At 42.7% G+C, this 22,154-nt stretch overlaps 2 protein-coding genes across 2 annotated transcripts; one reads left to right on the forward strand and one right to left on the reverse strand.

Annotated features, from left to right (window-relative positions):
* The first annotated feature begins 177 nt into the window (after positions 1–177).
* LOC101753513 (stromal processing peptidase, chloroplastic) lies at positions 178–10,909 on the forward strand. The gene is made up of 24 exons (XM_022826237.1): positions 178–395; positions 1,022–1,251; positions 1,719–1,917; positions 2,190–2,237; positions 2,452–2,559; positions 2,730–2,918; positions 3,013–3,309; positions 3,590–3,691; positions 3,772–3,906; positions 4,709–4,933; positions 5,065–5,268; positions 5,443–5,613; positions 5,751–5,900; positions 6,097–6,234; positions 6,344–6,571; positions 6,724–6,876; positions 7,210–7,333; positions 7,476–7,593; positions 7,929–8,049; positions 8,128–8,208; positions 8,486–8,587; positions 9,661–9,811; positions 10,248–10,362; positions 10,448–10,909. Exons 3-23 carry the CDS (start codon positions 1,732–1,734, stop codon positions 10,328–10,330), a joined length of 3,114 nt encoding a protein of 1,037 aa, XP_022681972.1. The 5' UTR covers positions 178–395; positions 1,022–1,251; positions 1,719–1,731; the 3' UTR covers positions 10,331–10,362; positions 10,448–10,909.
* Positions 10,910–10,935: 26 nt separating this feature from the next.
* Positions 10,936–20,129, reverse strand: LOC101753929 (ABC transporter G family member 36). The gene is made up of 22 exons (XM_012845299.2): positions 19,804–20,129; positions 18,404–18,524; positions 18,208–18,296; positions 18,055–18,139; positions 17,544–17,703; positions 17,376–17,452; positions 17,213–17,266; positions 17,037–17,127; positions 16,614–16,915; positions 16,254–16,535; positions 15,396–15,712; positions 15,132–15,292; positions 14,782–15,042; positions 14,303–14,583; positions 13,869–14,198; positions 13,508–13,798; positions 13,012–13,095; positions 12,804–12,937; positions 12,339–12,566; positions 12,071–12,242; positions 11,704–11,958; positions 10,936–11,597 (listed from the first exon to the last, which is right to left on the reverse strand). The coding sequence occupies exons 1-22, from the start codon at positions 20,127–20,129 to the stop codon at positions 11,328–11,330; spliced, it is 4,371 nt and encodes a 1,456-aa protein (XP_012700753.1). The 3' UTR covers positions 10,936–11,327.
* Positions 20,130–22,154: the final 2,025 nt, after the last annotated feature.

The raw sequence follows: 22,154 nt of genomic DNA on the forward strand, positions 1-22,154 counted from the left end.
GCTGGGGTGAACCCCCTCACCTTTGTGTGCGCCTCACCACCGTTTTCCCCCATGGGGGTTCCAAAAATCCGCCCAAGTCCCTTCTCTAGGGTCTTTCCCTCCCCTTGGGGGGTTTTAGTTTCCCCCCCCCCCCCCCCCCCCCCCTCCCCTTCTGACTCGCGTCGGTGTGTCGCGTGCCCTGCAGGTCGAGGAGGCGAGCGCAAGGCTTCGGCGCGGCGTCGGCGTCCGCGTCGGATTCAGCGGCGTCCACTTGGGGTGCCGCCGCGGGGAGGGACGGGTGCCTCTCGTGCTTCCCCAAGAGCAGGCGCGGCCGGTCGGGGCTCGCGAGGTTCGCGCCGTGCGCGCTCCCGCACGCGTCGGGGCTTTCGTTTCGCAGCAGGTTGAGCGGGGCTAAGGTTCGTTCTCATCCACTATTACGGCTCCAATGGATTGTCTGATTAGGTATCACGATGCTGCTCTCGCCACTTTTGGATTGCGTGAGATGAGTGCCGTAAAAAGTTATAGTACCTTACTTCTCTGGGTAGCTTTTGTTAGCTTGCTTGCTTAGCGGTGTGTGAGGGATGCAAGGGGCATGTGCTCAGTTCAGAACAATAAATGCATGGATTGGAAATTTAACCTTCTTTTTTTTTGTTCTTCATCAGTAAAACATTAAGTGCTACTTCCATGTTTTGTTAAGAAAAGAGGGGTTAATTTCCGCAACTCTAGAATCTATTAAAGGATCAATCACAGTTGTTTTTTAATATATGGTATGCTAATTGTTGAACTAACCTCACATTTTGAACCTAGTGAAAGGTCTTCTAAATATCAATATAAAGGAGTGACATTTTACCAGGATAGTTTTCCATGTCCCATCAACACCCTGATGGTTAATCTCAATCGTGCTGTATTGGAAGAATTATTTCTTCTGGGTAGTTGTTATGTGTTTGTTCTGATGCACTTAATCACACCTGCATCATCTTTTTGTCCTTTCTATGATTTGCAGAATGTGAACAGCCTTAATCAATCCTTCTTTAACTTTCAGGTCAGGCCTAGTCATATATTACATGCTGCTGGACCTGACGAGCCACATGTTGCAAGTCCAACATGGTCTGAAACTTCCCTTGATAAACCTGATCTGGATCATGCTATTAGTAAGGAAGAGCTTGAAGATGTTCTCAACACTCCGCTTCCTGAACACCCAAAGCTAATTCGGGGCCAATTGAAGAATGGCCTTCGGTATCTTATTTTACCAAACAAAGTTCCTGCAAACAGGTTAGAAAGCTTTCTGCTCTTTTCTAATTTTTTTTGGTGAAGTACTTCCATATCTTCTGCCGCTAGCACAAAAGTATTTTCATTGTTTGCTGTCCTGTAACTTGATTTCCTAACATGATATCATTTAGTAATGTTGGTTCCTTTCAACTGGATTTTTTTCATTGTATCATTTGGACGATGTTACTCTTAATTTCTATAGTGGTTTTAGACATTAGAGGGTTTTCTTTATTTTTGAATTCAAAATTTGAATATACTTGAAAGCTGACAACTATAGGTGGAGTCTTAGAACATCTGAACTAGTGTGAAGTGTTTATCTGACTTGTTGAACAACAGACCTGTGTAATTAGTGATTAGGCGAGCAACAATATTATCCTTTCATGCTAAGTTTTGTGCTAACTGTGAAGCAACCTAACATTACGATGATATATATGGAGGATATGTATATTACAGTTTTAACTACTTCGCAGGTTTGAAGCTCACATGGAAGTCCATGTTGGATCAATTGACGAGGAGGAGGACGAGCAGGGAATTGCACATATGATTGAACATGTTGCATTTCTTGGCAGTAAAAAGCGTGAAAAACTATTGGGAACTGGTGCAAGGTCTAATGCGTATACGGACTTCCACCATACAGTGTTCCATATCCACTCCCCAACTAAAACAAAGGTTTTTACTTTTCTATCTTTATTGAGTTTCAGTTTTCTTTGCCAAAGTTCTCAATGTCCATTTTTAAATTGTAAATAAACTTGTTAATTTGTTTAAGCCCATTTTGTTTTCTTGTTTTAGCTGTCCTTGCACGAAAAATCACATGAAAATAGACTGAAAAATATATTTGTTGACTTTGATGTTTGAATTTTTTATTAGAACTAATGATCCTAGTTAGATGTATTTCCTTGTGGCATGTAATGTTTACATGTTAGCATGTCTTATATTCGCAGGAATATGGTGAAGACTTACTACCTTCTGTGCTGGATGCATTGAATGAGGTAATGTGTTACTGAATGGCATTCCTTTTTGCAGCTATCATCTGTCAAATATCAATTTTGGCCTTTTCTTTTTTTACCAAATTTGAAATTGGAAGCATGTCCAAGCAGTACCTGAAATTTTAGGTCAATGTTGCTCAGGCGTTTGGAAACTTTATAACAAATTCTTTCAGTTGTGATGCAGAATATAACAATTATGCCAATTTATTTTTTCCAGATAGCTTTTCATCCAAAGTTCTCTTCATCTCGTGTTGAGAAGGAGAGGAGAGCAATTCTTTCTGAGCTCCAGATGATGAACACAATCGAGTATCGTGTTGATTGTCAGGCAAGTGAACTTTTTTTACAAACTCCTAGTGTCCTTTGTTTTACCAATATGGGACTTTGTTTGAGAAGGCTATATCCTTATTGCTCCTGAAATTTCATGCGAAATCGATTAACGTATGAGGGTGCCATCTTGGTATGCTAATAATGATTCTTTTGTTTCATTTGTTTCAGTTGTTGCAACATCTGCACTCAGAAAACAAACTGAGCAACAGATTTCCTATTGGACTTGAAGAGCAAATACATAAATGGGATCCAGATAAGATCCGCAGATTTCATGAGCGCTGGTACTATCCTGCTAATGCCACTTTATATCTGGTGGGAGAAATTGATGATATTCCTAGAGCTATGCGAGAAATAGAGGTAGTCAGAAATTATATCCAAGGTTTTTTTAAAAAAAAATTGGTGGCCACTGTAGAACTATAGCAGATTGATGGGTTGAATTGTTGCATTGCAGGCTGTCTTCGAACATACTCTTTCAGAAAATGAAGGAAACCCTGTACCGAGTGGTAGTCCATTTGGTGCTATGGCAAGCCTTTTTGCACCAAAGCTCCCAGGTGGATTTGCTGCAAACCTAACTGGTGAGAAATCACCTACCACAGATAAAATAAAGCCTATAAAGAGGGAAAGACAAGCAGTTAGACCACCTGTGGAGCATAAGTGGTCCCTTCCTGGAGTTGCTCAGGATGCCAAGCCCCCAGCAATTTTTCAGCATGAGTTAATTCAAAGTTTCTCTATCAACATGTTCTGTAAGGTATGCTCAAGTTTCATGCCTGGTAATCTAAGTGATGCTTTTGTGGCCTGAGTGTAATGCCAAATGTTTTGTTAGTAGTTCCTGTTATTATATTTTTTGGGTTAACAAATCAGATCAGCCTTTGTCACAATTCCTGCAAGGTTTGATGGCTTTTGCACCTTCATTAATTGTGTCATCCTTATGTAAACAATGGTGCTTGCTGAACATGATCATTTATAATAGGATACTTTCTTAACACTGCATAATTGTATATCCCTAATGTTGTTTTGCATTTGGACAGATACCTGTTAGCAAAGTTCAGACCTACAAGGACCTGCGTAGTGTACTCATGAAAAGGATATTTTTGTCTGCCCTACATTTTCGAATTAATACAAGATACAAGGTTTGTGATATTCATAAATTTCGGTTTTGTCTATTGCATCTGAGGGTTTTGGAATAATTTCCTGTCTGGACTTTGTACAGAGCTCAAACCCTCCTTTTACGTCCGTTGAGCTGGACCACAGTGACTCAGGAAGAGAAGGGTGCACGGTCACTACTCTTACAGTAACTGCTGAACCCGAGAACTGGAGAAGTGCAATCAAAGTTGCTGTTCACGAGGTTTGTTTTCCAAATCTTGTTATAGTTCATTGTATTGTATGTCTTGAAATGTATACATGTGTCTTTGATGACAACAAATCTTCAAGTGTTTAAGCTTTGAACTATTTCAATACTAGAAGAACCCCATTTATTCTGAGGTCATACGATGCAAGTCTTGGTAACTTTTACCGTTTTGTTTGGTTTAGTGCATGGAAAGTTCCTTCTTTGTTTTTTTGCACAAGTAAATCGACTAGAAACTACGACTTTTGAAAGTGAACAGAAACAAGGAATAAAAAATGGATGATAATGATATTAACCAAGATCATGCCAGCATGAACCATGCTTGAGTTTGCCCAGTCCTAGTTATGAGCCTATGTCCATCTTGAAGCCAACTAATTCAATCCAGTGCCAAATATGATGCAAATCCAATCGCGAATTAGCCTAATACTACGCTATGATGCAAGCCAATCCGGGCTCAACCCACCTTATACCTTTCCTTAAGGGCATGTTAAGCTCCTGAACTCCGCCCAAACCAGAGTTAAGAGCCAAGAGCAGCTAAAGCGTGTTTGAACCAGGTCAAATCCAGTCCTAGAGCTCTACTTTGCTCAATTGATATTCAGTATTCTTGAGCTATTTCAACTGATGTATGAAAATGGGGTAATGTCTGCCATTGATTTTTGTCATTGTGGTGCAATTGTTGAGCTGATTTTACTTCAGCATTGCACGGAACAAAGATTTATTCTGCACAAGTGACTTGATGTATATTTCACCAGTTACCACTTCATAAGTGCTTTGTCCTCAACATTTCTTTGTGCTATTTCAGGTGCGGAGGCTGAAAGAATTTGGTGTTACAATGGGAGAAATGACCCGTTACATGGATGCACTAATCAAAGATAGTGAGCAGCTGGCTATGATGATTGACAGTGTTCCCTCAGTCGACAACTTGGACTTTATCATGGAGAGTGATGCACTTGGCCATACTGTTATGGATCAGTTGCAGGGACATGAAAGTTTGCTTGCAGTTGCTGAAACTGTCACCCTTGAAGAGGTACTATCATTTCTTTGTACAAATTGCAGTAGGAATTGATGGCCTCACTCCACTTTCAGCCCCTGTCCCCCTCTTTTTTAGAAAAAGAACCACTATTTTTTTTATTATACTAATGTGGTTACCATATGCAGGTCAACACTGTTGGCGCAGAAGTATTGGAATTCATTTCGGATTTTGGAAAACCCAATGCTCCCCTTCCTGCTGCTATTGTGGCCTGTGTCCCCAAAAAGGTGCATATTGATGGCGTAGGTGAAACTGATTTTGAGATATATCCAGACGGAATCACTGAGGCTATCAAGGCAGGCCTTGGCGAACCTATTTACCCAGAGCCTGAGGTATGATGATCTGTTTCTGTATCTCTTGGTTCCTGTTGAAGCAATTTATTGGGTTAACTCAGTTCAACAGAGTTTAAAGTCTCTCTGAACCTCTGAAAACTGGAAGCATCCAAGCAGCACATGGTGTTCTGGGGCTCTGGGCTGTTTAATTGACTACGTTTATTCCTGTTGCAGCTTGAAGTGCCAAAGGAATTGATTACTCAATCAGAGCTCAATAAACTGAAATTGCAACACAAACCGTCATTCGTTCCTTTAACCGAAGAAGAGGATGTGGTGAAAGTGTTTGACACTGAAACTGGTATAGCACAGCGCCGTCTTTCTAATGGAATTTCCATCAACTACAAGGTAATTTGCTCAACTGTTTGCCTCTTGCTATTCTTCAGTGGATAGAAGAATCTTCACATTATGTGCCTATTTGCATGTATTTCAGCTTTTTCCATGTCCTTTACAGCCTTACTGAAAGTTGGTTTATGATATCACAGATCACGCAAAATGAAGCAAGGGTTGGTGTTATGCGGCTGATAGTAGGCGGAGGGAGAGCAACGGAAGATTCTGAGTCAAAGGGATCTGTCATTGTTGGTGTTCGTACCCTGAGTGAAGGTGGCTGTGTTGGTAACTTTTCAAGGGAACAGGTATATTCTACCTATGGGGTCTCATTTCTACGATGATATTGTAGTTCATCCTTTTATCTCCATAATAATACAAAAACTACCCTCTTAAGTCACAAAAAGTGACATTTTGGGTTGCCTTTCATCTTCTGAATGCTAATATCTGTTCGGTACTACTTGTTTGGCTGTGTTCATAGAAGTTCATGGATATTAATTTCAGGTTGAACTTTTCTGTGTGAATAATCTTATCAACTGCTCCCTGGAATCCAATGAGGAATTCATATTTATGGAATTTAGATTCGCTTTAAGAGACAATGGCATGCGTGCTGCTTTCCAACTCCTCCACATGGTCCTTGAGGTATGGATATTTTTTTACAACATAACACAGTCACCTGCCTCACTGAGAACTAGTTCTTTCCAAGCAAAGGAGGTCTGATACTTGTAACATTCCCCCCTTTGTATTACAGCATAATGTGTGGCTAGAAGATGCATTTGATAGAGCCACTCAGTTATATCTGTCCTACTATCGCTCTATCCCCAAAAGTTTGGAACGTTCTACAGCTCATAAGCTTATGTTGGCCATGCTAAACCATGACGAAAGGTTTGTAGAGCCATCACCACATTCATTGCAGAAGTTGACTCTTCAGTCAGTTAAAGATGCTGTGATGAACCAGTTTGTGGGTAGCAACATGGAGGTTCGTGAATTACTTTTTCCTTCTTGTATTTCTTCTCTTTTCTCTTAAAGTGTTCTCATGTCACTTTTGCTTGCTCCAACATATATGTTTAATTAATGATTTTCTACATTTATTTAATTTTGTATCGATTTTTATTGAAATATTTTCTCCAGGTCAGCATTGTTGGTGATTTCACTGAAGAAGAAGTAGAATCTTGTGTACTTGATTATCTTGGAACTGTGAGGGCTGCAAGTTCTCCAAACACAGAGGAGCGTATTGAAAAGATTTCCTTCCGACCATTTCCATCAGATCTGCATTTCCAGCAAGTATGAAGTCTCCTGCGTCATATGTTATCATAATTGTTTCTATTATTTTAGCTGAACTTTTTTTTCTAGTTTCACTGTTTTCTTTTGGCACAACAACATGAGAGATGATTACATGGTCATTTCAATACTGATGTTAGTTGAAGCATTAATATATTGTTACATTGTCGTTACAATACTGATTAGTTGAAACATTGACGAGGAATGAAAAACACGTGCTTAAATATTTCATTGCCTTATAATTATGTATTTTGAACCATAGCTCTCAAATCTTTTACCGTTTCTAATGCATGTGCTTTCAAGACATGTTTGTTGATTGTGCTGCTGCTTCTCCAGGTTTATATAAAGGACACAGATGAGAGAGCCTGTGCGTATATTGCAGGCCCTGCACCTAATCGTTGGGGATTCGCTACTGAAGGAAATGACCTGTTTAATGTCATTCGGAGATCTGGTGCTGATGGTAATATCAATTTGATATGTGGCTAGATTTGCACTTCATCTCCTAGTTGATCCAAATACCTTGCAAGTTAGGCCTGGTATATGCTAGTGATTGCATAGATGTGTTGTTAGTATCTTGGCTGATATTTGTCATGCTATTGCAGCAGAAATATCCGAACCAGTAAACTTGGATCTAACAGGGAAGAAACACATTGATGTTCGTAGCCATCCTCTTTTCTTCGGCATCACTTTGAGTCTGCTTGCTGAAATTATCAATTCTAGGTAAAAACTTTTCTATATGATTCTCCTGTAAGATTATTACAGCTTTTTCAAACATGACAATGTCAATAGTTTGCATACCATCTATGAACTGCGGGTAGCTGCGCTAATACTAGTTCATCATGCTGTGGTTTGGCATGTACTAAACCTGAATTTGTCCCTATAAATTTGAATGTGTTTGTACATACCGGTTATATGCTAGCCTCACCAGTCCTGACTAGATCACATTATTGATAGTGTTTGTGCGATGGATAGTTTTCTTCTTTTTTTGAGGGAAAGTTTTGTTGGGTATTTAGCTGGCAGGCCTAACATAATGTGCTGCACTGTTTTGTTGCCAGGCTATTTACAACAGTTCGAGATTCCATGGGATTAACATATGATGTTTCTTTTGAATTAAACCTTTTTGACAAATTGGATCTTGGTTGGTATGTGATCGCGGTCACTTCAACTCCAAGCAAGGTATTTTACTTAGTCCTCTTGAATTCAAGTATTTTGTGTGCTACATTTTATAATACATCTTATCATCTTTGATGCCAGGTCCATAAAGCTGTTGATGCATGCAAAGGTGTCCTGAGAGGATTACATAGTAGCCGAATTGTGGAAAGGGAGCTCGACCGGGTTAGTTGAACTTTGCAATTCTTTTTCATTCTGTAGTCAATATCGCAGAGCCAGTATGTGTAGGAATATGGTTCTTGTAGATCTATGGCGTGAATCAGTATAAAAAGATTAAGTTTTGGCATATTAATTATACATGTAATTTTAAATACTTTGAATACACATTTTGAAAGTTTGAGGTATACACTTTAAAATACTTTTTGTTTGAATACACATTTTGAAAGTTTGAGGTATATTGAACTTAAAATGCTCTTTTATCATCTGAAATGCATAATTTCAGGCAAAGAGGACGCTATTGATGAAACACGAGGCTGAGACAAAGACAAATGCCTACTGGCTTGGTTTGCTAGCCCATCTACAGTCTTCATCTGTGCCAAGAAAGGTAAAAATTCATTTATTGTTTGTCATCACATATCCTCAAGAACTAAGGAACCAAAATGAAGTGATTATCTTCTTGAGCTTTTCTTGCATTGGCACTGTTTTCCTTGCTAGAAACTCATGTTCTAGCTAATCTTGCTAGATTGTTGGCAACTTTGAATAGTTTCTGAATGTAACTTTGGCAAGCCTGCTGACCTGATACCATCCCTTGGGCATGCTATGACAAAATATAATATCTAGTCACAGTTTTTTCAAGAATATGCAGGAGAGCTATTTATTAGTATTGAGATGAAAAGGAGTTTACAGCCACATGCAATACAGGGTTTTTAAACTGGGAAAGTAATAGCAACTCTTACCAAAAATGAAACTAAAATTACTCTACTGGCCTGAACAAAATTTGGCAGCAGTTCTCTCTGCAACAGAAGGAAAACAGAAACGATATTGTAGGCCATGTCACCTGGCTGCAGCTGTAATCTTCCCAGCATGGTATATTGAGAAAGAAGTTCTATTGAATTTGATGGTATATGAAGAAACAGAAACAATAAATGTGGATGGCATTTAGTATTTGTAACTTATTTGTTGGAACTTAGGAAACCTGTCAGCTTCGCGCACATGGTATATTAAGAAAGAAGTTCTATTGAATTCAGTTGGTTTATTAAAATTGCTCTTCTGGTTTCTAAGTTCTAACTGAACTCCACCCAGAAGATGGCTATGAGTGGGGAAGAACAATGATTAAATCTGAAAAGTATCATGTCTAGATGTCTGAACTTGAACTAAATGCTTGCTATGGACCTTTTTTGGTTATGAAGAATCTAGAACAGTAGCTGGGCGTGTTGTGGGCAAAAGAAAGTAGTGCTAATATCTAATCATGTTAGTGTTGAATGGAGTTCTGCATCTTTTCCTTCATCTATTAACTTATATTGCTTATAGGACCTATCCATTTATTATTAGTTGATGGAGCTCTTCTGCATCTTATCCTTAATTTATTAACTTCAAAAGCTCAATTTGCATCTCTGTTTTTTTGTTGCTTTTGCTGGTTTGTTGTCTTAATATCATTCATGTGCTCCAAAACTGCAGGACGTATCATGTATCAAGGAATTGACGACATTATATGAAAGCGCCACAATCGAGGATTTGTATCTTGCATATGAGCATCTGAAAGTTGACGATTCTTCTTTGTTTGCTTGCATTGGAATTGCTGGCGCTGAATCTGGTGAAGATACAAATGGTAATAAGCTACTAATGCTAAGTTAAACTTTAATCATGTGGTCACTATTATATATCAAATTACATAGATTTATCATGAGAATGGTATTAGTGTGTTCATTATGAGAAATACTTCTATATTGATTTAGTCCATCTTTTTTCAGTAGGTATATAGAAAAAAGAGTAATGATCAAAGGTGTGTGTTCATGTCTGAAAGCAATAAGTAAAAATGAACCGGAAGTTATTCAATTACCAAAAATAGTTCCTAACCTTACTGTTTACACTAATCAGCCCGAATTGTTTTCAAACTTGAGCAAGAATAGTACTCCGTCGTAAATAAAACAGCCATTTTGTGTCATGTAACTTGTTCGCATGAGGGGTAACAGCATATATTGGCTAAACACATCCAAGATTATGTCATCTGTCGTGGTTTTATCCCTTTTTTGTTTGAAATGCAGATGATGAGGCTGATATGGATCTTCATGGCATGGCTCCCATGGGAGGCCGGGGTCTTTCAACAATGACCAGACCGACCACATGATCACCACCGTTTGGAGCACCAGCCCTTCCAAGGTGTGATATATTAAATGCTCCGTGTTACTCTGCCACTGACAAAACTTGACCTTCTAATCAGAAATGGCCATGTTGCTTACTATAGGGATCAACCTTGCTCCTGAAGAGAGGAGCCACATGGCCCTAGCAGATTACATGTTAACAAGTTGTTTCCGCCATGTGCTGTCGGGGACCATTGAAAGCATTTCGATCAGGGCAACTATTACTTCCTGTGAGCCACAACCAAAAGCCCGGTTGTTGCATTTTTTGAGAAACATTGAGTTGATTGTTGGCAAGGTCTTTGAAGGCCTTATTAAGACCATGTAGGTTCACATGTACAGTAAAGAAGGTTGATTCTTGCATACAGTTGTTGTAACTAGGTCCTTCGGGGCATTGCAGAAGATAGGATGACACTAGAATGGCAGAAGATATTGCGCAGTCAATAAAGCACAAGGCATCTGTAACAAAGTAATGCACCATAGGCTTGTAACATTGATGTCATTGTTTTCACTGAATAATGTAATACTATAATAGTTTATAATAAATATATTTACCGTTTTGTTGGTGCTGCTGCTGCTCTCTTCTTCTACGTCTGTGTTTGTGCGATTAGGCGTCGTCACAGAAGGAAGACGACGCCCGAATCATTTGGTTGATGTCCCGTCCTGGCTGATGTGCGTACTACGTTTTGGTTTTCGGGTGCCATGGTTGTGGAACTGTATTGATGGTACAGATAATCTGGACAGCATATCGTGAGTGCTGGTAGGAAAGTCTCCAGTTCCAGCACACAGGACAGGTTGCTGGATCGTGACCCTTAATTGGCCAACAAAGAAATTACAATGTTGAGATTGAAAGAATAATAGCCTAATTGTTCTTGTTCTGAAGAACAAAATTTACTAGCGTCTCCAAAATTACAAATCAAGTTCTCTCTGCCATTTCCAAAGGCCTCAAGTTCTCTCTGCCATTTCCAAAGGCGTCAAGTTCTCTGGTTATTTCCTTTGGAAATTCAGCTTCATTATGGCAAGGCCGAACAACACGGCAAAAAGGACCCCGAATGCCACAACCACCACGGCAACCACCCCGAGGAAGCTGTGGTTGAAGCCGAAGTAGTCCCTGACGAAATCCGCCACGGTGGTGTTGCTGACTCCATCGAAGAGCGGAGTGTCGACGTCATCACCATACTGCGACACAACCATCCCGTACAAGCTCCACGCAACAGGGCAGAGCCAGTAGTACCAACTCCACCAGATAGGAATTTTCTGAATGATGGTGTTGGAACAGAACAGATCAGGTAGCTGTTGTCTCAAGGTTCAAATTTTAAAAGCCAATTCGTTCAAAATGCAATAAGAACTAAAGACGACTTACCGTTCGGGGGATCAGAAAACCGGAGAAGAGGTTCCATGTTGCCTGGAACGCTGCAGATACAATGGATGCTACGGTGTGGTTACGTGTCAGCCCGATCGACATCATCCCGCAGAAGATGAAGTACAGCAGCGTGAAGTATATGAAGAAGAGATACCAGAAGAATTTAGCAGCTGTCCACTTGAACCCCATCATGCCATACACTATGGCACCATATATGCAGGTCTGAACTAACGTGTAAGGCAGCTCAATCAAAACCTGAAACAGAGACACTCACTGGTGTGACGAGAGCTTCCAAAGTTAACACTACATTTTCAGGCAGTACATGTTTTCTCATGGCATCGAAGGCGGAAAAGTTTGTAGAAACTACCTGACCAAGCGCATACGGGAAAGCTGAGTACATGCCTGCAGCTCTTTCCCGGTAGAAGGCCGTTCGCTCAATGGACACCACTGGCTGAACTGACGCTGAGCTGAACACGCCTATGGTTAGAACAGCAGCGTACATGGACCCCATGGCGTTGAACAGGTCCTGTGGTTTCTCCCTGGATTAAGAGGCGAAAGAGAATAATGGCCACTTAAGGTGATACCAGGATCATGCCATCTTTGCTATGTATGAACTACAGTGTAGAGGGCTCAACCTTTTGGCGCCAAGGCCCCAGAATATGGTGCCGAAAAGTAGAGCTATAATGGCGGTGAAGAAAAACCTGACAGCATTGTACTGCGGGTTCCTCCAGTAGGAAAGGTTCTGCTTCCAGAGGCAAGCCAGGCATTGCGTGAAGAACGACCGTGAGTGTGTGGTGGGGAAGTGTAGGTCGCTTGAACCTGGTGGTGGAGTACTCAGTTCATATATCGAGGCCTTGTTCCTCCTGTAAAATGTAAAAGATAAACATTAATGGTGCTGTTAGTTATTACAACAAGAAATGCTTTTGGTTGCCAAGTTACAGTAGCAACCAAACTGGAAAAATGATACAAACGGTTAGCCATCTAAAACCAAAAACTACAACTCTAACAGTTAACCATTTAAAACCAAAAACTACAGCTCTAGAAGTAGCATTTATAGTTTTATATGCAGATACTCGTAAGGTTGAAAGTAGGTTACTGACTGGTAGAGTTCGGAATTCTTGTATATGTCACTGAAATCAACACCTAGCGCAAATTCTTGTGAGACTGTTGTCACTTCCAGCATCCAGGTCGCTGGATTATAGCCATCCTTGATTTTGGCAACTCCTTCAATATCCTGAACAAAATGGAAGAACACGAGATCTCGAAATTGAAGTGTAGAAACATTTGAAGTTGAGGCCATCCATTTACCTCAAAATAGTTTATCATTTCTGAGGAATGATGCCCCAGTGGACCAAAATAGATCTCCTCTCCACCTTGCTTCAACAGTAAAAGCTGCAAGAATAGAATCATGAATTTCAGGATTCTCAGCATCATTCAGGATTAAATAAAAAATCACTAATTCCATTGCTAATTGCCATAGTTTCATCTGTTCAAGCGAGTAACGCTGTTCTAGTACCCTCACATTCCTCCCCATTTCCTCTTGTAAATTCTTATGGCTTGCTTGGTTAAATGGTATTGCTAGGGACTAAAGTTTGTTCAAAAATAAAATTTTATGTATAAGACCTCACAGGAACTATGCATCTTTATAATAACAATAAGCTCAGACTATCCCACAAAACTGAGCTAAACTCAGTTGAATTTAGCATTAACTATTGTAGGGGAAAGTGATAAAAAAAATATTATAGGGGAAATGAGGTCTGCTCAAAATAATTTTCCTAATGATTTAAGGCAACATCCCATGCACCTCATCAAAAGCTTCAAATATGTCAATGCTTGGCTGATGGATTGTGCAGACGACTGTTCGACCAGTATCGACAGTGTTCCTCACTGTCCTCATCACAATTGCTGCAGCGCGAGCATCGAGTCCCGATGTTGGCTCGTCCATGAAAATGATCGAAGGGTTTGCAACAAGCTCCACAGCAATTGTCAACCTCTTCCTCTGCTCGGTTGACAGGCCATTTACTCCAGGTAACCCAACCAGAGCATCTCGCACTGGCGTGAGCTCCACAAGCTCCATCACCTCCTCAATAAACATCTGCATCCACAAATCACGAAATTTCGGAAAACAATCAACTAAAAGTGAGTGGTTATCAAATTCAACTGACCTCTCTTGTTTTTGAATTCACGTCCCCTGACAGTCGGAGCCACGCTGAAAACAGCAGTGATTCGTGCACCGTAACCTGTGGAGAGTGAATATCATCTTGTTCACAGTACCCTGATACACGAGCAAATGTTTCTTGTTTCTTTGGATATCCAGAAATGCTGATACTTCCCTTGATGTATCCACTGGTCTTTCTTCCTGCCAGAACATCCATCAGAGTTGTCTTACCAGCACCACTGATGCCCATCAGGGCAGTCAGTACTCCTGGTCTGAATGACCCACTAACACCCTTTAGGATCTCCAATTTATCTTCTAGAACTTGCGTTTTCATTTCCTAAAGTTTTGCATCGACATTATTTGCTTATAGTTCAGGAAAAAAATGAGAATAACGATAGTTAAAAAATTATAATTATTTGCTCACTCTTATATAAAACTTACCTGTGGGACATCGACAGAATATCTGATACTGTCGAAAGTTAGTGAGAGTGGAACAAAGGGGAGAACCATCCCTCTTGGTGCAGGCATAGAATTGGCATCAACACTTGCCAATTTTGTTTCATTGTAGCTGCCTGTTGCCTGACAAGCACTTTCAGATGACTGGCAATTACTTCCTAGTCCCTTCCCTTTATGTAAGGGAACTTCTACAGCCACACCAGTCAAATTTGCATGCTTCTCCTTCAGCGTCTCTTCTGATACTGATGGATAGGAGTGACCATATGCTGTAAAACCAAAGAGGGCATGTCTCTTAGCAAAGCCGTCTGGCTATTTGGTGGACTGAAGCTTGAACGCATTCAGTAAAGTATTGCAGTTTTTTGTTTCGGTTCGTACAGTGTAACTGATGTACCGAGTTTTGATCACTCGATGATGCTGCCAGAAAGACACTACTTAGTAAATAAGTCCAGAAGGAGTGCACTCACACTCGAGGTATGCAAGGCAGAGCGTGAATAGAGAGTTGAAGAGAACTGTGAATCCAAGTAAAGCACCAAAGCCAATCCAGTACCACTTGGCTTCCGGAAATATTCCACGAGATTTCAGGACAAGCACACCAAGGGGCTCGGTCGTTCCTGGCAAGACCTTCTGCCAGCTTTGTCCCAAGAACTCGTTCACCGACACAGCATTTTGCGCATACATCATCGGAGAGGTCCAGTATCCCCAAATCCACCATTTGTTTATGTTATCTGGAAGTCATGAAAGGAAGGGGCAACTTAGCAGCGTGGAGGGCTGCAGTATGAGTTCAGCATCATGGAACAGGATGACTGATTAGTACCTCTAGAAACAACAAATCCACCCAAAAGCATAACAACTAAAATTGCAAATGATCCAAAGACATATGCAACTATCATGTTTCTTGCTGCTCCAGCAATGAACCGGAAGAGCGAAGCTGCCATCTGATTAGCTGCTAAGAAAAGCAGATATTGCTTGAAAAGCCTAAGGATAATGAAACTTTGTCAGGCGGTCATAAAAAAGAGCAAGCATGCAAAGCTATTAGATACATTATAGAAAAAAATAGGACATAATTAGTGAAACCCACCTGATTACATCTGGATCAAACCCAATGGCATAGTAGGTTATGAAAACAAACCCACCAACCTCAAGGAATGTGATTGGGATCTTGAGAATCCATGATGGTACAGTGTAAGTCCAAGCAGGATAGAAGAGGAGATCCCTTTGCTTGAAGAAAATAGGTAGCTTAAAAATAGTTAGGGTAAGCTCAGAGAAGCCATTGAATATGATCATGAGCGTTGTGAAGAAGAGTGCGCCCATGTAGATGCCTCCATTCGCCACGGAATCACGGTGCATTTCCGTACGGAAGAAAAGTGTCATCTCAATGACTGACAACATTATCAGCTGTGGTGCCAAAAGAACAGGTAGACACAATTGCATATTTTGTTAAGTAATGAATGCAACATATAACTGCTCGTGTTAATCAACCACTCATTGGCCATCTTCTGTATAACTAAGCTTCATTAATATTCATGGCATTTGAAACCATAAGGCTCCATTAGGGATGCGGTAATTTTGCATATTTCTATAGGAATTGTATTTTCTTTAAACCCCTACATTCCGAAGGCAATAGATACTGGGACTTTTCCAATTAAACGCCACCTAATAGGATCATCCTAACTTGCTAGTTGGTGAAGCATGCGACATATTTGACAAAGGAAATATGTTTATGCTACTTATATGTTAGGAAATCACCTTCCTTGTGGGCATTTTACCACTAGCTAATTCAAAAAAAGAACTTTGACTATTGTCTTTTAGCAGCATACAACAGTACACAATAGACTGCTGGGTAAGAAGAGGGACAAACCGCTCCACCGACCAAAGCTATTGTAGGTGCATAAATAGTATTTTGAACTGAGACTTCTGAAGTTCAGGGGACAATTACCTGTACAACTCTGAACATGTAGAAAAATGAGTTCCTCTTCATCAGCAGAATCTCCCTGTCGATATTGGCTTTCAGAAGCTCTTTTGTGCTTACACCGTACTTTGAGACTGCCAAAGCTGACGGGTGGCTCATGCTCTTGTCGAATGGCACGGCAATCTCATTTGCCATGACCTGGCCAACATGGAATGTGTGAAATGACTCTGCAAATTCCTTCACTGATATGTAGCGGTAGGGCTGGTCATGGTGAGCCCAGTACTGCTTCTGATCTTTTTTTGACGTTACCTAACCAGAGAGTTAACACATTTTACTAAAAATTGCACATAAATGTAAGTACCATTAACATGGTGCAGGCGCTCATACTTCTTGCAAGAAGTCAGCAACACCCTTCCTGTCAGGGCATCTGAACCCCATGGACTCAAAGAAATCAAGAACATCCTCACGGGGCCCATGGTACACGATCTGGCCATCCGAGAGGAGTATAATGTCATCAAACAAGTTGTATGTCTCGGGTGCAGGCTGCAGCAAGGAAATTACTGCCGTGCCGCCAAGGATGTGGATAGCCTGTCGGAGGGAGTTGATAATCTGGAATGTCGTGGAGCTATCAAGCCCATTGGAGATCTCATCCATGAACAGCGCTCTCGCTGAGCCAACCAATATCTCACCTACAGGACGTACCAAAGTTAAATACAACCAGACAATCAGTTATAGTTTAATTCCTACAGGAAAAATGGTAAACTCAGTGTTCCAAATCCAGGACATAACTGTTGGTTGTTATGTCTGTACCTGCAGTAACACGTTTCCGTTGTCCTCCAGATATGCCCCTGAACATCTCATCCCCTACCATTGTGTCTGCGCATACCTCTAGTCCTAATATCTACAGCAATGATTGGTAAACCTAACAAGTCAGCATCAGGCCATGCAATATTGCAGTCTACAAGTAATCTCCAGTTTTTACATACCTTAAGCATGTACTCTGCCACCACATTGGCTTCTTGCCCTCCCAGTGCAGCTGCCTGAAATGAGCATAAAGCATCTAGTGTGAACCATATGATTAGTGATCATGTAAATCACAAGGAAGCATAAAAAAAATATTTATTTGTGTATGGTTTTCGTATGTCATACCTTCATGAAAGCGTCAAGGTCGGCATCAGGCTTAATGTTTGCCTCTTTCTCTCGCCTTAACAAGTCACACAATAAATCTGAGTAATGAAAGGAAAGACAGTACCAATCAAGAGATTTCTAAGTACCAACAGTGTTTGTTATTGTGATTACTTAAATGGTGCACCATACCATAGAAATATCCAACTCCTTGGCACCTTGCAGAGAAGGCAAGCGTTTCCCGCACGGTCATCTCCCCTATGTGAAGATCATGCTGGCTTACATAGGCAGCTGTCCTCTGGGGTACAAAATCATTCATTCCATGCCCATTATAAGTGACATTTCCTGAAACCTGTGAAATAGGAGAGGAATTTGGCGTGTGATTGTAGCTTCAATGCCTAACCTAAAGTCCTAAACAATGCCCAAAGTTAACGAATAAAGGAAAGCAGAACATTTTCGAGTAGTAGTTTCAAATGGAAGCCAAATAAAATTTATTTAATTAGATATATTCAGTACCAAAAACTGGTACTTGCCTACTTGGGAGTTGGGACCATGGACACATGAATATAAGCGGTGCAAAGCACTTTCTATAGAAATACCAGAGCTAAAAGCTCTGTTCTTCATATAGATGCATTCAGCCTCCTGCAAATTTCTTTTCCAAGAAAAGCATTTAGCTATAAGAAATGAATGCACAATTTAATACCTTAAGATCTTTGCCAAGCCTCCCAGCCAATGCAAGCAGCAATGTGGTCTTTCCTGACCCTGGTGGGCCGAGCAGCAGAGTCATTCTGCAGAAGAACCAGAGCAAGGTAACTACATGAACTCGTGAAGCACAAGCCCACTGGAGAAGCTATACCTCTTAGGCTTGATGATACCACTGATGCCATTGATAATTGGCATCGTCTGCTTCCTGCTTGGCAATATGCGCAGAGCATTTGCAGCTCCCTGATCAAGAAACAAAGAAAATCCCAAACCATATGAATTTTAAAGAAATATGAAGTTCAGAGTCAGTGTTGCATGTACTGTACAGGGGCAGATAGATGTTATTATACCTCAAAAATGTTAGTCACTGAGTTCAGAATGGTTGGCAGGCCCCTGGTCCCAACGTGAACTTCAGCATATGCCTTAAGATTCTCGAAACGCACCTCAATTGTCGGCAGAACGATCCCAACGCTGCAATCAACATAAGCAATGAGAAGAAATGAACCGGTTTGATACATTCAGTCCTAGGTTAATGGCAACCTAGCAAAAAGATCACGACTTTCCTCGCTGTATTGAACTGAAAAACCGGCAAATAATATGCGCGCGTTGAGAAGCCAAAGAAAATACAAAATCTTACGGTTACGGGTAAAGGACGAGCGCGTCGACTCGCCTCCAACCCCTCCCATTGCTCCAGTCCATCTCCACAAACTGACATGAAATTTCCAGACAATGGTCAATGGAGACGGCGAGCATGACGTCGAGCCGTCGATCGTGTGGGAGTGGGGACGGCACATGAGCGCTTGGGTGCACGGCTGCGGGCCGTGCGGGCGCGGCAGATACCTCCAGTCCCGGCAATGGCAGAGTTTTATTGGTTCGGAACTCCTAGGGGCGGCGCGGCGGTAGACGCCGCAGCGAACTGCGGCGGCCTCCGCGCGGAGGGAGCGCTAGGGGAAGATGGCGGCGGTGGCGGAGGGCGTCGGGCAGCCACGCTGGAAGCCGAGTCGATGGAGAGAATGGAAGGGCTGAACGGTTCTGGCTCGACCAGTCCAGCAAGCGATAGTACAGGAATTTTCCCACTTTCACTTTCAAGTTTAGATTACAGTGGCAAACAAAATACGGGGATATTTGGAATGAAAAAGATTTAGTATGCCTAAATGTGAAAATAAATAAAAGAAGAAGACTAGAGAAAGAAGATGAACCGTGAGCCTTCCCCGGGCCGGGTCACGCCGTCGATCGCTTAATTGCGTCATCCAGCGGCTCACGTCATCGCTGATGTCTTGAACAGAAAAATGTGACATGGCTACATGAGCAATAACCATCACTCTCGTACTTGGATGAAATTGTAGTTAACTAGTTGTAGGAATATCCGGCTTGATCATGCATGGGTCTAATAACGGTCAAGGATCAATCCCTAATATAAAATACTTAGGTACGCAGATACTCCTACATCATCCTAGATTCCGACAATTCCAATTGCTGACGGTGGATCCGAGACTGTCCGACAAACTTCACCCAAATACGGCTAAAGCGATCCCACTCTAGACGTCCCTCTCAGCCCCATGCCATGCCGCGTGTTCATGAAAGAAAAACATACTGCCTGGATTGCTAGAACATAACCTTAATTTACCCCCAAACTAATTTGGTTTACTATAGAAGTCGCCCAATCTCGCCTCATTTCTAATCAAACTGATCGCAATGTAGGCTGGAGCTCGAGCACGATGAGGCCATCAATGAGCACGTGCGTACGTACCGGTCGATGCGCTCCCTGAGCTCGCGCAGGAACCGCTCGTTGTCGCGGTCGACGGAGCTCACGAGGCGGCCCACCATCGCCCGCCGCTGCTCCGCGCCGAGCCGGCCGACGTCGACCACCGCCTTCCTGCGGGCGGCGCCGACGTCGGCCCCTCCATCCCCCCCCTCCTCCTCCTCTAGCGTCACGACCGCGCTGCGGGCGCGCTGGGGCGTGGGCAGTCGCTCCAGCTCCGCCCAAAGGCGCCGCGCCTCCTCCTCGTCGTCGCCGCCAGCACGGGGCCTCGTCACGGTGGTGGCGCCGTGCGACGCCGCCGCCGCGTGCGCCATGCCTGTCCCCGCCGACGACTCTTTTGGTCGATCGGAGCCCGGGACCAGCTGTATATAGTGACGGACGGCGGGGCTCTTGGTTCATTTCCCTTTGCCCGGCGGAGTCTAGGAGGAGAAGAACTGGCAAACGTCTGTTTGGACGACCTGCATTGCATGGTATTCACCGACCAACTGTACTGCGACTCCGTTGTCTACTGGATGACGTCCAACGAATAGCGTCTCTGATTTCGTATTAGCTTCTGAATTTGGATTCCATGAGACCATGATGATATACTATGAGTTAGAAGCTCAAATGTGAAATCGATTATTGGGCTTCGTCGTCCACGTGTACAACAGGCCAGAGCCAAGTCACTATCGCCTTTGAAAAGAGTATCTTAGGATAGAGAGTGTTAAAGTTAACACCTTTGCTGGAAAATAGCACCATTACCCCTCAATTAATGCTTTTAATGGCTGCCTAATACCCCTGTGTGCTTCCTCTTTCCTATGGCGCCAAGTCGCCAAGTCCTGGCGTTGAGTTTTGGCGCCAAGTCCTGAAACGGTTGTTGCTGCTGCTCTTACGTTTGGTTTTTTTTTTCTCATTCGGCCAAATCAGAGAACTGAAGGAGAAAAAACATTTAAATTATTTGTATTGTCCTATAAACACGATACAACACAAAGAGTGCACAAAGGTTGTCAATATCATTACAACACAACCATACAAATAATCTACGATTTGTTGTACAAACCATCACAAATTGAACAGAAATTCATGTTTCTAACTAACCACAACAAAAACAGATGAACCATGACATTGCCTTGAAGCATCCACACATTCTAACTATTTAATCTTTCTAACCATCAAGGACTAAGCAGACACACATTATAGCCATTTCATCATTGTAACCATCAAATTTAACCATCCAAAACTATGAATAGATCAACCAAAAAGAAGAGGATGAGTATAAGAATTAACCTTGGAAGTGGGGAAAATAAGTTCGACATTCTGTGCACCACCATCTTGGTTGTCAACATCAACCCAATCCTCTCCACCAAAGGGCGCTGTATCATCAGCACTGGCTATTCCTCCACGACCATCAGAACGTCTTCCGCGGCCGCAGGGACGTCCTCCGCTGTTGTCGGCACCGTCGGGCAACGAACCAACGAAGAGAGACCTCGTCACAGACACTTTGCTGGCGCCTCCCCGGCTACCGCCGACGCCTTTGCTGCCGCCGCCGCCTCTGCCGCCACCACCTCCCCTGCTGCCGCCGCCTCCTCTTCCTCCATTGCGAGGCACGCGTAAGCCGAGGGTACGACTGGCGCAGCCTCAGGGTGCTCCTTCTCCACGAAGCATCTCGGAGTAGGAGTTGAGGTCGGGGAAATCTTCGGCCTGGGAGTTGAGATCCAGGGCTTGCAAACCCTCACGAGGAGCTCCAGAAGATTCCGCCTGCGAGAAGAAGTTGAAGCCGCCGGCGGGGAAAGGTGGATCCACGTGGAAGAAAAGGTCTTGCAATCCATCATCGTCGTGCCCGTCCATGAGCCCCGGGGAAGGGTTCAGGGCAACACGGCGCACTCCTGGCGGCGTGGATGCCGTGGATCTGGGGCACGGTGGGAGGAAACGAAGAAGGGTGGGAGGGAAGTTCCTGGTGGCGGGATGGGGATGGCGGTGGGGGGAAGAAAGGGGGGGAGGGGAAGGCGACGGGAGGGAAAGAACGGGGTGAGGGGATGGCGGGAAGGGATGACTTGCGGGCGGGATGGATGGCGGCGGGCGGGGAGGAAGCAATGCGGGAGGGGAGGATGGGGAACAGATGCGGGAGTGGAGGATGCACAGGTGGCGGGTAGGAGAGAGAGGAGGAGAGAGAGAGGGGGGCAACCAGGGAATAAGTTAGGAGGGGGACCACTTTTAACACTTTTAGCAAGTTTTAACACCCCCTCCATGTGTTTATGAAAAAAGAGGTGTTAAACTTTAACACTACTCTTTTAATACAAGTGTTTGGCAGCAAATTTCTTAAAAATGTGTTAAAAGGGGTGTTAAACTTTAACACCCCT

This window comes from Setaria italica, chromosome IV, assembly GCF_000263155.2.
Source record: "Setaria italica strain Yugu1 chromosome IV, Setaria_italica_v2.0, whole genome shotgun sequence".
NCBI lineage: Eukaryota > Viridiplantae > Streptophyta > Magnoliopsida > Poales > Poaceae > Setaria > Setaria italica.

Bases quoted from the DNA above. Each gene is read 5' to 3' on its own strand.
- LOC101753929 (XM_012845299.2), bottom strand. From the start codon at position 20,129: ATGGCGCACGCGGCGGCGGCGTCGCACGGCGCCACCACCGTGACGAGG. The intron at 17,704-18,054 runs GTATTAAATTGT...CCTATTTCACAG, and splicing joins GGCTTGGCAAAGATCTTAAG to GTTTCAGGAAATGTCACTTA. The intron at 11,598-11,703 runs GTAAGTCGTCTT...ACCATCATTCAG, and splicing joins GTTTTCTGATCCCCCGAACG to AAAATTCCTATCTGGTGGAG.
- LOC101753513 (XM_022826237.1), top strand. From the start codon at position 1,732: ATGGAAGTCCATGTTGGATCAATTGACGAGGAGGAGGACGAGCAGGGA. The intron at 1,918-2,189 runs GTTTTTACTTTT...TTATATTCGCAG, and splicing joins ACTCCCCAACTAAAACAAAG to GAATATGGTGAAGACTTACT. The intron at 6,877-7,209 runs GTATGAAGTCTC...CTGCTTCTCCAG, and splicing joins CAGATCTGCATTTCCAGCAA to GTTTATATAAAGGACACAGA.